The 16509-nt window shown below is 37.0% G+C and overlaps 1 protein-coding gene across 1 annotated transcript in view; it reads left to right on the forward strand.

Moving 5' to 3' along the window:
• Positions 1 to 16509, forward strand: part of LONP2 (lon peptidase 2, peroxisomal) — a 95692-nt gene that overhangs the window by 11735 nt on the left and 67448 nt on the right. The window contains exons 4-7 of the mRNA XM_059999832.1: positions 1168 to 1290; positions 3905 to 4068; positions 6966 to 7060; positions 11884 to 12142. Of these exons, the coding sequence (XP_059855815.1) occupies positions 1168 to 1290; positions 3905 to 4068; positions 6966 to 7060; positions 11884 to 12142 (641 nt within the window). The remainder of the gene's footprint in view (positions 1 to 1167; positions 1291 to 3904; positions 4069 to 6965; positions 7061 to 11883; positions 12143 to 16509) is intronic.

The raw sequence follows: 16509 nt of genomic DNA on the forward strand, positions 1-16509 counted from the left end.
GCCCATGTCTCACTACTTTTAAAAGTGTGGAGCTGTGACCTTTCCCTTGTGTATAGGCTTGCTTTTTTAGAATTCTTCAGGTTTCTTACGTTAACCACCCCTATGATGCGATATTTATGATTTTTTATGATTTTCAGGTTTTTTTTATTTAAAGTGAAATGAGTTTCTAAGATACTTGAAAAATAATCTAAGTGCAGACTCTTAGATTTGAATGTCTTTCCTGCAAACTATAAAAGTTTTCTTGCACATTTATTTTTGTAGCACTTTTAAGCAGTCTGCTTTATTGAATCTTCGTAGAACATTAAAGTTAGTTTTCATTGAAACAACCCTCCTTATTTATTAAATAAATCCCCAGTTTATTTAATACTTCAGTCTAACAATTATACTAGCAAGTGCAACTAATGCAGACAGGCTGGGTTTAAACACAAGAATTCGGTTCAGCTGGTAGGAGCAGAGAAGGCAGGAGCTCTAGAGAGTGACCTGGCTGTAGGCTTAGCAAGGGTATTTTACTGAAGGACCAGAGAGTATTAGTCACTCAGACAAATTGTTAGTGGAGGTTGGTTAAAAGTGCTCCTAGTCTCTTGTGTATGTAAAAATTTAATATTTTGAACCTAAAGTTTGTATAGACCTAATATGTAGACTGGGCTTTAAGAGAATAATTCCCAGAAAGAGTTGACATAAAATGTGTTTTGTTCTTGCTCTTGGAACAATACATAAGGCTTCATCTTTAAATGGAAACTCAAGGTATTTTTATTCTTGTGTTTTTTGTTTTTTTTTTTTTTTTTTGCGGTACGCGGGCCTCTCACTGCTGTGGCCTCTCCCGTCGAGGAGCACAGGCTCCGGACGCGCAGGCGCAGCGGCCATGGCTCACGGGCCCAGCCGCTCCGCAGCATGTGGGGTCTTCCCGGACCAGGGCACGAACCTGTTTCCCCTGCATTGGCAGGTGGACTCTCAACCACTGTGCCACCAGGGAAGCCCTATTCTTGTTTTTTTTAGGATTCTGATATTTGTGTCAGATTACCTTGCTGATAATTTGGTTGTGTTAACCATAGTGTAGCTGTGAATATTGATAGAATTGTCTTTTCTACTCAATTTAAGTCATGAGTCTTGACTGCCTTGTTTTTGGAGCATGTGTTTCTGAGAGAGAGATGCTATACATTTCCTCAGATTTTAGATGCTGTGAGTCTGGAGGAACGGTTCAAGATGACCATACCACTGCTTGTCAGACAAATCGAAGGCCTGAAATTACTTCAGAAAACCAGAAAACACAAGCAAGATGATGATAAGCGGGTAAATGCTTCTTTTAATCCATTTCTTCAGGTTCCTAGTTGTTTTTGTGTGATGTGAGATTCAGGGTTTTTTTTTTTTTTTTGAAGAAAATACATGGGGGAATAAATAAAGAAAGGAACAAGAAGAAACAAGTTCATTGTCTCTTACACTCAAGTTACTGATACAATTTTGAATTTTAGTTTGTTTCCCCCTGCTACTTCTCCTTGTCTGGATCTTTTTTTTTTCCTTTTAAGCATGTAGACATTTTCTCATTTTTTGTTTTTGTTTTGGTAATCATTGAAAGGGATAGTTTACTAAGCCATTTTTCTTTCTGCCAAACATTGTGTGATGTTTTCAGTATTTTAAAAATTGGCAAATAACCACGATGAGTGTCTTTGAGTATGACTTTTTTTCATTGTATACAGTATTAAGAACATACCACAGAATTGTTTCCTAAAAGGACTGTGTCAGTGTGTTGTGCCATAATTTGGCTTTCTTAAAAATTTAATTGTTTTTACTTTTTAAAGTTTTTTGGCTGACTTTTTTTTTTTAACTTATAAAAGTTTTTTGTTTTAACTTATAAAAGTTTCAATTTTCATATATAAACTGTTAGTCTTTTCCCTTCTTCTAAGCTTAGAGTCCTCTATCCTCCCGGGATTTGATAATATCCACTTTCCTTTTAGTTTTCCTTTTGTTGATTTTTAAAAAGTATTTAACTTTTTAACCTATATGTATTTTATTTTGCCCTGTTAATAAGGTAACGATAGCAGTTATATTTTTTCCCTTTTTATTTGACCTAACACCATTATCAAATAATCCTTCACTTCTCTATTGATTCGTGTATTTGTATGGAAGATGCGATCTGTCTGAAGACTACTTTGAGCTGTTGGTTTTACTGTTGTTATGTGTGGGCAGAGTTAGGATCAGGAAAACATATTTGATGTGGACAAGAGTGATGATGGTTCTAAGAAAGCTGTTGGAGAACCAGAAGGCTGTTGGAGATTCAGTGGAAGGTTGAGAATAATGTTACAGATTTGATGGTCATCAGCACAGAAGCGTTCCTCCATTGAAGAGAAGACATTGTGGAGACAGAAGAGCAGACGGGAAGGATTCCTCCCTGGTGGGACTAAAGAAGGAGCAGGAAAGTAGGCTGAGAATGAGAGAGATGGGAGTAGCTCATCTGGTGGTTGGTGTTCTAGAATATCATGCCATTGAAAGCAAACACCAGAAATCTGCTTGAGATCAGATCAACTCAGTTATTTATTTTGTGCAAAAGGACAAGCCAGTGTACACTCTGCATTGGGAGACAGAAAACTTACAGCTTGCTAGCAACTAATATTACCATTGCTTAAAAAGAAAGTTGCTCCAGAAAATTATCAAACAAGCAACTGTTACTTGAAAATGTAGGAATCAGAGGACAATTTTTGGAGTTTGCCTAAAACTGTCTCCTTGCCTATTCCCCGAAGAGTTCAAAGTTCTCTTTTAGCGGCTGGGGAAAAATTGCATAAAACAGTACTTTTGTCTCAGCAATGAAATAATTGATGTGCTTTTATAAAATCTCACTTAAATATTTTATTTTTAGCTTTTCATACTTTAAAATATTTTATTAATTTTGTTTGCTAATGACTTAATGCGAGAATAAAAGTATGTATTTAATATTTCTGTTTTTATAAAATAACTTTTTTTTTACTGTTTTATGTTTTTAACTTTATATATTTGAATGTATTAAATAGGTAATTTCATAGGTTAAAAAATAAATTCCGAGACATTTAAATTCAATACCATTGCTTCTCGGCCTTTTGGCTAAGATCAAGTGTAAATTCAATACCAGTATACCATTTTGCTCCAGTAATGGCTAGAGTTGATTCATGATATTAATGAGTTGAGAATTTCAAAAGAGCAGGTAGTTTTAAAATATGATAGAGAGTCATGGAGAAAGAGAACTTAAATAAGACCATTTGACTTGGCAAAGGAGAATGTTGTTGGATTTCAAAGAACGATTTCAGCACAATGGAGACAAAAACCAAAGTACAAAGTACAAATTACTAAGTAATTGGTAGGAAGGGGGAAGTGGTGGTTAAAGCCTCTTGTTGGAAAAGCAGAATATCACAAGGGAATTAAATAATGTGTAACTGGAAGGGACCGGAGGTAAGATAAAATATTTTGAAAGGAGGAGGACTTTTCTGTCTGTTGATGACAAACAGAATAGAAGCAATGGTGGAAAGATTAAAGATGTTAGAGAGAAACTTTGTAGTGTAGGGGGCAAAATGGAATTTATTCAGTTGCCAAATGGTTAAGTGGTCATAAGTTTATCAAGAAAATAGTGGCTGCAGTAGTAGCTCAAGAAAAGACAATTCTTAGATGTTTTAATTATTTCTAGTAGCCAGTTCCTTGCTTTTTTTTTTTTTTTTGTCTCATGCTGGTAGTGTTAGCATATATGGAAGAATCATGTCCACCTTATCTTGGTCTGCTTTTTAAATCCTGCTCCCTCCATATGTGCATGTGCGTCCTACTTTTTCTGAACTTTAGTTCCTAAAGATTTAGACTCTAGCCATAAAAATGTATATGTCTAGCTGGATACTTCGTTTCCAATTTATTTTGACATGTGGTTTTACTTCTCTACTTTATGCTTTAGGTTATAGCAATACGCCCTATCAGGAGGATTACACACATCCCAGGTACTTTAGAAGATGAGGATGAGGATGAAGACAATGATGACATTGTCATGCTAGAGAAAAAAATACGAACATCCAGTATGCCAGACCAGGCCCACAAAGTCTGCGTCAAAGAGATAAAAAGGTAAATTGTAGAAGCTGTTCGTTCACTAGTATTTTCATTTTGCTTATTAACGTTAAAAATTGTTGCTCATGGAAATGAATCTGCCAATTTGCATTACAAAGCTGAGTCATTTGTTTCATATTCTTTGATCTTTCTCCTTTTCTTAAGTTTAGTATAGTCATGGACCACTCTATTCATCTTACCTTTCCGTTGTCAACTGTTATATTTCTTATCTTTATGGCTTTCCTAATTCTCAGGTTATAGCTGTGATCTGTGGCGTGCTTTTTCCTCTTCATTCTTCCACCAGAATCTGATTCTCAAAATGTTCTTAATACTCCTGAATCAACACCACTTTCACTAGTCTTTTCCTCAAATGCTGAGTATAAATGATACAACTCTTCCACCTACTGTATGCTATCAAACATGACCACTATTGCAACTGCCTTTTCATAGTCTTTTTTTTAAATAAATCCTTATTGGAGTATAATTGCTTCACAATACTGTGTTAGTTTCTGTTGTACAACAAAGTGAATCAGCCATATGCATACACAAGTCCCCCCATCCCCTCCCTCTTGAGCCCCCCTCCCATCCTCCCTATCCCACCCCTCTAGGTCATCACAAAGCACGGAGCTGATCTCCCTGTGCTGTGATGCTGCTTCCCACCAGCCAACTATTTTACGTTCGGTAGTGTATGTATGTCGATGCTACTCTCACTTCACCCCAGGTTCCCTCTCCCACCCTGTGTCCTCAGGTCCATTCTCTATGTCTACCTCTTTATTCCTGCCCTGCAACTAGGCTCATCAGTACCATTTTTTTAGATTTCATATATATGCGTTAGCATAAGGTATTTGTTTTTCTCTTTCTCACTTACTTCACTCCGTATGATAGACACTAGGTCCATCCATCTCAGTACAAATAACTCAATTTTATTGTTTCATTTTATGGCTGAGTAATATTCCATTGTATATATGTGCCACATCTTCTTTATCCATTCATCTGTCGATGGACATTTAGGTTGGTTCCATGTCCTAGCTATTGTAGATAGTGCTGCAGTGAATATTGTGGTACATGTGTCTTTTTGAGTTATGGTTTTCTCAGGGTATATGCCCAGTAGTGGGATTGCTGGGTCATATGGTAGTTCTATTTTTAGTTTTTTAAGGAACCTCCATACTGTTTTCCATAGTGGTTGTATCAGTTTACACTCCCACCAACAGTGCAGAAGGGTTCCCTTTTCACCACACCCTTTCCAGCATTTATTGTTTCTAGATTTTTTGATGATGGCCATTCTGGCTGGTGTGAGGTGACACCTCATTGTAGTTTTGATTTGCATTTCTCTAATAATTAGTGATGTTGAGCATCTTTTCATGTGCCTCTTGGCCATCTGTGTCTTCTTTGGTAAAATGTCTATTTAGGTCTTCTGCCCATTTTTTAACTGGATTGTTTGTTTTTTTGATATTGAGCTCCATGAGCTGTTTGTAGATTTTGGAGATTAATCCTTTGTCTGTTTCATTTGGAAATATTTTCTCCCATTCTGAGGGTTGTCTTTTTGTCTTGTTTATAGTTTCCTTTGCTGTGCAAAAGCTTTTAAGTTTATGTCCCATTTGTTTATTTCTGTTTTTATTTCTGTTACTCTAGGAGGTGAGTCAAAAAAGATCTTGCTGTGGTTTATGTCGAAGAGTGTTTTTCCTGTTTTCCTGTAAGAGTTTTATAGTGTCTGGTCTTACATTTAAGTCTTTAATCCATTTGGAGTATATTTTTGTGTATGGTGTTAGGTAGTATTCCTTTTCACAGTCTTAAGACCATATTTTGGGCTTCCCTGGTGGCGCAGTGGTTAAGAATACGCCTGCCAATGCAGGGGACACAGGTCCGAGCCCTGGTCTGGGAAGATCCCACATGCCGCGGAGCAACTAAGCCCGTGCGCCACAACTACTGAGCCTGTGCTCTAGAGCCTGTGAGCCACAACTGCTGAAGCCCGTGCGCCTAGAGCCTGTGCTCCGCAACAAGAGAAGCCACCACAGTGAGAAGCGCACACACCGCACCATAACAAAGAGTAGCCCCGGCTCACCACAACTAGAGAAAGCCCACGCGCAGCAATGAAGGCCCAATGCAGCCAAAAACAAAGACCATATTTTCTTAGAAATAATGTTTATTCAGTTACTATTTTCTTCCTTAGATTATAAACTCTAGAGGGTAGGGACTGTCACTTTCTCTTTGTACAAAATGAAGTACAGGGGAACCTTGATGACAGGATAGGGTACATGGATTGATTACATTTTCTGGATAATCTCAGGGTTAAATAGAAAACCCATTTTTCCTTTCCATACTTGAAACGTTGTAACTATATTGCATTTTCTTTTATGAGTGAATTGTAATCAACCTAACTGATTGCTCGGTAATTGAAGGTTTGACTTCTGAGGTTCACAGTTAAGAATATAAATGTTGTTGAGGCATATTTTATATCGACTCTGATATTAGTTAATAAATGCGGAACATCTGTTGTGTGCAGAACACCTTATTACGCACTGCATATATTTTGGAAGTTGCATTTTTTTATTAAATATCTGGTGAGCTGACTTCATCTCTGATACAAAACAATATGTAATTATTGTATTATGCATGATTAGGCACTTAAGTAAATCATGGGTAAGTGTGACTTAGACCCTCCCTGTGAGATACTGATACTGATAAGGCCATATTTCAAGGATAGAATCACATATAGTGTTCCCCACCAGTTTGCAAGTATCTGTTTAAAACAAAATAATCATTTTATTAACTAGATTTTTAAAACTTTTTTCAGATTTGTTTAGCCAAAAATGCATGATATATCTGGCCATGAAAGGGAGATATACTTGGTTTTTCTGTTTTACAGAATTTTTCTGTGTTCTTGAACAGATTTGCTATGTATTCTTTCCACACAGGCTCAAAAAAATGCCTCAGTCGATGCCAGAATATGCTCTGACTAGAAATTATTTAGAACTTATGGTGGAACTTCCCTGGAACAAAAGTACAACTGGTGAGCAAACAAAGTAACACCTTTTTTTGCGGTCTGATTGTCACTCAGGAAGCTCAAGCAAATTCTGTTGAAATACTCCCCATTGACTTCCTGTTATAGTAGTTCATGATGTAAACTATTTAGAGACCAAACTTGTGTCATGTAGGTTTTAGGATGAAAAGGAAAAGAAGGTGCTTCATGGAAGTACCTTTCGCCTAATTTTGGAGAAAGTAAGATTTTCTGTAATTGGTGAAATATGTGTTTCTCAATACCAATAGTCAGACAATAAACTTTTATATTTATGTGCTCTTTGTCAGGAACATAGGAAAACAAAACAGTTTTGAGGCAGTTGGCAGTAAGTGCCAACTCAGTACTAGAGACAGTACATCTTTTATGTTTTCTAAAGGAAATAATTACGTATAAAGGCAGGATAACAGTGGAACAGTTTTACCATTTGGAAGTTTGTTTTTCTCCCACTAGAACTTATTTAAAGAGTTTAAATTCTTTTCATCTCTCTATCCTTCAGTAGAATTTTTCTACCTATCAGGAGCATTTTATACCAGTTTTCTTATGTATTTGTTATGTATTTTCTCTTGGGGTAAGAAATATACTCAATCGTCTTTCAGAATCTTCAGAATCATTTTATTTGAATTTATGTCTGTTATTGGACACTCTTTTGTCAAGTTTACATACAAGGTTTGTTGAGTTCAGCAGGGGGTTGATTGCCTGAACTACTTTTGGCATAAGTATAGCTGTATGGTTGACTTTTGAAAATTGAACAGATATATTATCCTGGCTAATAAAACTCTTACATTTAAAACAATGCTAGAAATTTTGAAGCATTAGCCCTAAAAAGCACGTTTATGCCCCACATGAGATATGATATACATACTAGATTTCAGGATGTTGAATTTTTAATATTAAAAAATACTTTTCTAAAAAAAAATACTTTTCGGTTAATCTACAGAGGACCATGCTGTCTGGTATTGAGCATTCAAAAAAATTATTTTTGTCTCAAAGAGGGCCCAGAATGAAGCATATTTGTGTTAAGTTAACTATGCTGGGGCAGTGTTAAGGTTAAAACAACCCTATATTAATTAGTTTTTTTTTGATAGGCTCACTTAACACATTAATGTGTGTGGCTAAAATTTTATATATAAATGGAATGATATAGTATGTGCCCCCCCCCTTTTATTGGTTCCGTCACTCAGCATAATTATTTTAAAGCTCATCCATGTTACTGCATATATCAGTAGTTGATTTATCCATTTACCTGTTGTTGGACATGTAGGTTGTTTCTAGGTTTTTGGCAACTGTATATACAGCTGCTGTGGACTATGTTGGTAAATTTATTTCTTAATTTATTTCATGTTTACATTCATGACAGAATATTGCCCTCTAGTTGACGGTGTTTTACCAGAAAAACTGAAGCTGAATTTCTTAGTTTCATTCTTAATTCAAAATTTTCTAGAAATGCCGTAGTAAGATAAATGCAGGGGAGCATGCATTCCCATTGAATTAGCCCCTAGTTGTCACTTGGTCAGTTTGAGTTCTGATGTCTGTCTGGATCTAGCTGGGCTGTTAGGAAATACATTTTGGTTCAGATCGTCTTCAGTTAACTCCTCACTCTCCATTGCCTACTTTTAAGTGAAGTGGTCCTATTCTGTGAGATTTGGAGAGGGTCCTGCTCCCTGTTAGTTTAGACCTGGGAAAGAAAGTTACATTTAAACTTTACATGTTTGGGCTTCCCTGGTGGCGCAGTGGTTGAGAGTCCGCCTGCCGATGCAGGGGACACGGGTTTGTGCCCCGGTCCGGGAAGATCCCACGTGCCGCGGAGCGGCTGGGCCTGTGAGCCATGGCCGCTGAGCCTGCGCGTCCGGAGCCTGTGCTCCACAACGGGAGAGGGCCACAACAGTGAGAGGCCTACTACAGCAAAAAAAAAAAAAAAGTAAGCTTTACATGTTTAACTGCTCTGATTTCATTTCATCTGTGTGAAATGAAACATCTTCCATTTTGGTGTGTGTTTGATAGGTATTTTTTTGTGTCATTGATGGAGTGGTGGTAATTTCCAAACCCTGTTATTTTCTCTGTTGACAGTAGGGCTAGCGCACAATGTGAAGCAGCACATCTAGGTAACTTGGTAACACCAGGGGTCTTGTTTTGAAATTTTGGTGTTCTTTTGGTAATGTTTTTCTGTGCTTCAGGATTTATTTTAACTAATGACTTAAGAGAAATGCAGGGTGTATATAGTATAATGGCCTGAGAATATTAAAATTGCAGGTTTTATTATTTGCTATTAGTAGCCTAGTAAATTGCTCTTGGCTTCCTCCCCTTCCCACTTGTCCTATTTGTAAAGTGAAATTAATTAGTAGCTGGGAATTTTTGTCAGGTTCATACAATGTAATTGTGGAGAGTTGAGGGCAAAATATTTATTTGAATGCAGAGTGCTAGCTCCCATTCTTCACTGAAATAGCCAAGAAAATATGAAAACAAGGCAAAGCTTTTTTTTTTTTTCCTTTACAGCTCAGAGAGTTTCTACTGGATGTGGTCAGCATTAGAGACACATAGCACTCATGTACCCATCACAAAAACACTTCTCATTGTTCATCATTTCAGTGGAGAACTGAAGATGGGTAAATTGTGGTACAGAAGTAGTCATGTTGAGCTTCTAAACCAGTACTATATAGACTTAGGTCTAAATAGTTATGAGTAAGATCATAAAACTGTGAAAATGTCTTTCATAATTCTTGTAAAGGGAAGCTTACCTAAGTAGAGATTATCAAAAGCAGAAAGGAAAGCAGAGAGGAACGAGTTGGAGGAAATAAGTTTGTTGATTTTTCATCTTGAATGGAGGGAGCCAGTAGATGCCATTTCAATCTTCTAATTGTAAATAGAAAAATATATGTTCATGTAAGTTTTAAATTTTTTATGTTTAATCACAGGTATTATTCATAATAGGAAACACACATTCTGAATCATTAAAAATAATATTCAGAAAAGATACATCCTGTATAGAAAAGATATACAACAGTACGTAACATGGAAATTATCTTTCCTTAAAAGTTTGAAAGAACTTTTAAAATTGTCTTTACGTGGCATATTAGAAGAAATTCCTTCACTATTTTCATTTTTTCCTAAAGTACATAGAAGTCTATTCTTAGTTTACTAAATGTTAATTAGGAATGGATGTTGCATACAACAAGTGCCTTTTTAGGTACAAAATGACATTTTGATGGAAGGTGTTTCTCCTTGGACATGATGATATAATAAATATGTTGATAACTGAATATTGAACCATCTTTGCATAACTAAAATAAATCCCACTGGGACTTAGTAGATTACTCTTTGAATAGATTTGATTTACAAGCATTTTAATATTTAGAGCTGTGCAAAATGGAATTGGTCTGAAGTGTTTTTGTTTGTTTGTTTACTATGGTAGGTTTTAGTGTTAGGGTTAGCATCATGAAACAGGAAACTTTCCACATTTCATTTATTCATATATTCATTGGTTGGCTTCTGAAGCCAGGAAAGGGAAAGAAATTTTATTCTTTCCTTTCCAAATCACTCAGCCAGGACTCTGACTAAAATGAATAGTACTATAATTAAATTACATACATTACAGCTTACCTGGGTTTTTGTAGACTAGCTTGGGAACCAAACTACCATTTAAGGCATTTTTTTTTTTTCTTGTAGGAAAAATGTATAACGGGTTCCAAATAACTGATTGAAAGAGTGGACTTGTGTGTGTTTTTCTCTCTTCCATTTTCTTCTTCACTGTCAGTATTGTGGCTGTGGATTATCCTCTAGCTGCCACCCAGCTGATGAATTCCTTTTGGCTTCCATGACCTAGTGTTTAATCTGTGATTATTTCAGAGCCTGAAGCACATCAGTAAACCTAATGAAAGCTTGGCTCTAGAAACAGGGCCTAATTCATACATTTCTGGTGAGACTTTAATGGATAGAACTTAGGCAGTTCTTTATGTCTTAATTTTTTTTTTGACTTAATTTTCTTTTTGACCCAGCCCTTCTGTTTTAGAAGATTAGCTGAAGGAAATAATTACAGATATATGTGGAGATTTAGTTACAGGGATGCACAGTGAAGCATGCTTTATAACTGTAAAGATTTGTGGATAACCTAAATGCTCAGCAATAGGGAATTAGTTAAATGAGTGTGGATAATTAAGTAATGGAATAATATGTACCCACTAAACTGTTACTGAACAATACATTTGACACTGAAAGATGTCTGTAATAAGTGAAAAAACATTTTACAAAACTTGAAGACCCATATAATCTTAGTTTGAAAAATAGGTATGTAAGCGTGTGTGCACGCATCCACACACACACTCACCCCCTCACACACAGAATCTGGAATAATACGTACTGAAGTGAAGGTAGTGATGTTCTCTAGGGGAGAAATGAAATTATGGGTGACTATTTCCTTCTCCTTTTATTAGTGTCATAGGGTTTTCTGGAATGAGCATATATAACTAATTGTAATAAGAAAAAAACACTTAAAAAAAAAGAACAAATGCCAGCACAAATAGAATATGTAGAAATTATGTCTCCATAGAAATGTGTATCTAGAAAATCATTCCAAATGAAATGAGTATTAACTCCTTGAGTTTTTAATTATGTAGTGTCTACTATTTCTGTAAGTACTAAATCTTTTTAAGCAAGAAAACCAAGTCCGGGTCTCCCTGAAGACTCATTTAGAAGAAACCAAGCCTGTTCTTGTCACATCTTTTTTCAAAAAACTATTTTGACTCTTACCAGCCTGGAAAGGAGTTCTCCCATTGAAAAATTCCACATGCTCAGATTGTTTCTGTTGGGTTGCTTGACAGACCGTCTGGACATTCGAGCAGCTCGGATTCTTCTGGATAATGACCATTATGCCATGGAAAAATTGAAGAAAAGAGTGCTGGAATACTTGGCTGTCAGACAGCTGAAAAACAACCTGAAGGGCCCCATTCTGTGCTTTGTAGGCCCTCCTGGCGTTGGTAAAACAAGCGTGGGAAGATCAGTGGCCAAGACTCTGGGCCGAGAGTTCCACAGGATCGCACTTGGAGGCGTGTGTGATCAGTCTGACATTCGAGGACATAGGTAGAATACTTCTCGGTTTAATCTCTGATTTCCTTCCTTTTCATTTGTCTAGAGCCACCCCCGCCTCCCCAGCACCACCAAAAGCCAAGGCATAATGTATATCTTTTTCTTAAAGGCCTCTTTGTGTTACCTTGAATGGAAAGGACATTTATGGTACTTACCTGCTAGTCTAAAGCCTCTACCGTCAGGGTATACCCAAACTAACTTTGATGTCTGTGTGACGGTGGATGTGGGGCTGGGGTGGTGTCTGTGCCTCAGCTTTCCTGGAATCTCATTTGAATGCAATTATAAATTAGTTATAATTAAATATTATATTTTTATATTTATTTTGGCCCAATAGCATTTCATAAATAATGACCCATAGAGTTTAAGGAATAAGTGCAATAGCAGGCAAGTAGGAGGAGGTAAGAAATCTTTGATAACAAATTTATTATGTTTGCATTTTAAACTTTCTTTCAAGGAGGCTGGGTTGCAGTGTGAGTATGAATAATAAGGAGAAAAGATAATAAAGGCTTTGCATTTTTGATACCCTTTCTATAAAAATACATTAAACTGTAAGAACTGTGTCTCTGATTAATCTGACATTATTAGAATGAGATTTGCATGTTATGTTCGTTGTTTTGTTCTCAGTGGCTCATATCGGAAGATGCTTTGGGAAAGCATGAACCTCTGTTTCATAGTTGCAAGTTGTGAGAAAACATACCTATAGCTTATGTGTTAAGGAACATTTAAAAATGTAGAACATTTAAAAATGTAGAAATTATGAACTGATTAAAAGAATATGATGTTGTATACCTGAGACTAATATAATGTAATATGTCAGTTATATCTCAGTTAAAACAATTTTTTTAAAAGAAGGCATGTAACTTTGAGTAGAAAGTAATTAAACTGAAGATAAAACTTCTAACCTCAAGATCATAAACTCAGTCTTAAAGTTGTAAAAGCATTGCAGGTTATAAGTGGGGGCTTTGGCAGGCAGGCCAGTGCAAGCAGTGAACAACTGCCAGTGGCCAAGGGTAATTTAAATGCATATTTACAGTTTGGTGAATATGGATTAAACTTGGATTGTGGGGAAAAGAAAAGAATACGATGCTTTTATAACATCTGATTTTCCATTTGCCTTATTCGTGGAATCCTTAGGCAGGGATGGGAAACTATTTCAGAAACTTTTTCATGAAAAATGGTTCTTTTTATTCTCTTTTATTTGCTTATTTACAATTCTTACGCATTGAAGAAAAAGCATTCCAAGATTTTAGTAAATAAGCAATGAGGACTGCAAATTAGGTCAGGGAATTGATTTGGGTCAGTTTTTCTGGCAATTTCAAATCATGTTTTTGTTGCCTAGACTTTCTTATTCTCACATGTGCCACTAGAGGCTGTAGTTTGCTTTTGTAAAGAAATTGGCATCGTGGACCCATCCTGGAGAAGCTAGATCTAGGACCTAAATCTTCTGATTTATGCTACAGAGCTTTAGGGAGGTGTTCTGCATGCAAGAGACTTGATTCCTGCACTCAGAGTTGTCTTAGTTTATTTCTTCCTTTTATTATCTGTGGCACAGTATTGTGTGATATTTGATGGAATTTAGAGAGTGAGTTTGTGGAGTTACTGTCATGTGAAATTAATGTCATGGGCACATGACATGTAGGTATTTGTCCTTATTTCTTCCTACATTGGTATTGGTTATTCAGTAAGGCTTGGAGAGCGCTTAGTGCCCAGCACACCCTGAGCATTCAATAAAAATTAGCTTTCATTATTATTTTAATTCTCAGTTCTCAGGAGGACAAGTTTAGATTTATAAGCTTCAATATGACTTTTTATAAAATTCAATCTGATTCTTAAATTGTACCTAAAATATCCTGTTTTGGGCATTATTATTTAATTTATGTGGCAGAATTGTGGAAAATGTTTTTTTATGATGCCTGCTGGTAGGCAGTATGTAATGTCATAATCCCCACCACTTCTTATGAGCATTGTTGGGTTTAAACAGATCTCTGTTTTCAATCTTTACTGAAACTGATAGACCTAAAATTTGTTCTCTTTTTTTCAAGTGAGTATCCTTTCCTGTGTGTGACTATTGTTAAGAGGATTGAACCTAAAGAAAATGAGAATTTATTTTCTTTATGAGTCTTTTGTGAAAGGAACTTGTGTATTTTCCTAAAATATGTGTAAATATAAGCTTTTTAGAAATGTGTGGGGCTTCCCTGGTGGCGCAGTGGTTGAGAGTCCGCCTGCCGATGCAGGGGACACGGGTTCATGCCCCGGTCCAGGAAGATCCCACATGACACGGAGCAACTAGGCCCGTGAGCCATAGCCGCTGAGCCTGCGCGTCCGGAGCCTGTGGTCTGCAACGGGAGAGGCCACAACAGTGAGGGACCCGCGTACCGCAAAAAAAAAAAAAAAAAAGAAATGTGTGGTGCGAATTGAGGTTATGATTGTTGCCAAATAAAAGGTTTGTGGGTTTGTCTATGACTCATTCTACTAAGCCTGATTTTTGATACACCTTGCTGGTAAGCATGTACTCACTAGCCATCCCTGTACCAGATGTTTCACTAAACACTAGAGCCATCTGCCCTTGTGCTACTGGGGACTTACTACCCAGCTACCCACTAAATTATCAAAGCCTGGTGAAAATTTCTGTTTGAAAACCTGTTTGGAAGCAGGTGGAGCGTGGGGTGTGGTGGTTTAGGGGAGGGGGTTGAGAGCAGAGTATGCGCTTGTGTCAGAGTTGTGGGTTGGAGGAGGTGATAGGAGGGGAGAGAACGGCAGAGGATTATAGCACAGCCACGGGGTGGAGTGTGTGGGCATTTGGGAACACCCAGGTCTTGGCATTTAAGTACCGGTCACATGCCCACAAGTAGAGTTCATGCAGAGTTTTGTTTTTCCCCAGCTTGTGAGTAGGCACCACTGTTCTGCAGCCTTAAAATAGCCAAGGAAAAACAGAGCTGCGTTCTGTTATCTTCCTTGCTTATTCTCGATTCTGTCACTCACTTTCCCCATTTTCCCATGCATGGAGCTCCAGCCTTTTGGTAGAAGTACCTGTTTATGTGGAGTAAGGTGCTAATAAGTTAGGAATTTATTTTTAAAACAACCTAAGATATGTCTTTTAGAGTTAAAACGATAATGAGGTGAAAGATGGGGAAGAAAAAAAAAGACTTGGTTTACATTTAAATCTTAAACTGGGAAAATATAGTGATCTGACTAAATATTGGCCCATTGTTTTGGTTCATATTATTTTAAGTGGATTAGAGGAAGAATAGTCATGTTTATGCTCCATATTAACTAATGCATTTTTTTCAATTTAACGTTTCTCATTATCTCCATTGGGATTTTTCTGTCTACTTTTATAAGCCATAGAATCTCTCTTCCCATCTATCAGTTTTTATGACTTACATTTTTATATTTAAATATTATATTTAAATAATTTAAATCAGTTCATAGACATTAAGTATAAAGTGACTTCTTTTAGGATGAAGTTTTTTGAAATCATGTTTCTATAACGATCTTTTTTCATTAGCTGTTCCTCAGTGAAATATACTACTGTTGCGATATTTCTCAAGTTATTGTTGAGAGTAACTGGAAGTCACTGACCAGCTGTTTGTTCAGATGATAAAGTTCTATCATTGTAAGAAATTCTTGGCTCAATTCTTAAACAAGATGAGAAGAAAAATGAACTTTTCTTTCCACACTGATAAATTTTCATATGTAACCTGAAATAATGATGTTTTAAATAAATTTGCTGTTTCATTATTAGGGAAAAATACCTGAAGCAGCAAGCCTTTAAAATATTTTTAGCATGGTATGCCAGACATGTTACGGTTTGCTCACTAGCCTCCTTTATAACCTATATTTGTATGCAGCTCTTCTTTTTTTTTTTTTTTGCGGTACGCGGGCCTCTCACTGCCGTGACCTCTCCCGTTGCGGAGCACAGGCTCCGGACGCGCAGGCTCAGCTGCCATGGCTCATGGGCCCAGCCGCTCCGCGGCATGTGGGATCTTCCCGGACCGGGGCACGAACCTGCGTGCCCTGCATCGGCAGGCGGACTCTCAACCACTGCGCCACCAGGGAAGCCCTGCAGCTCTTCTTTGCCTCCGAAAAACTTTCAGGTTATCTTGAGGCCCCAGCCCAAGGCTTCCTCCATTAAGATAAGTGCAGTCAGTGATGATCCTATTCTCCTCTGAACTGACTACGTACTGTCTATTGTGCTCTTCAGTGATCAAATAATACAGGCCTCTGGCATTTCTAATATATTCCTATAGAGGTAAAACATAGATATATTAAAAGTAGGAGCTCTGTAGGGTAGGCGTTTTCACATGTCTTATACTCCTCTGTATCAGTCTGTGCTGCCAAGCACAGTGCCAAACGTGGTA

The sequence above is a fragment of the Delphinus delphis genome, chromosome 20 (assembly GCF_949987515.2).
Source record: "Delphinus delphis chromosome 20, mDelDel1.2, whole genome shotgun sequence".
NCBI classification, from domain to species: domain Eukaryota; kingdom Metazoa; phylum Chordata; class Mammalia; order Artiodactyla; family Delphinidae; genus Delphinus; species Delphinus delphis.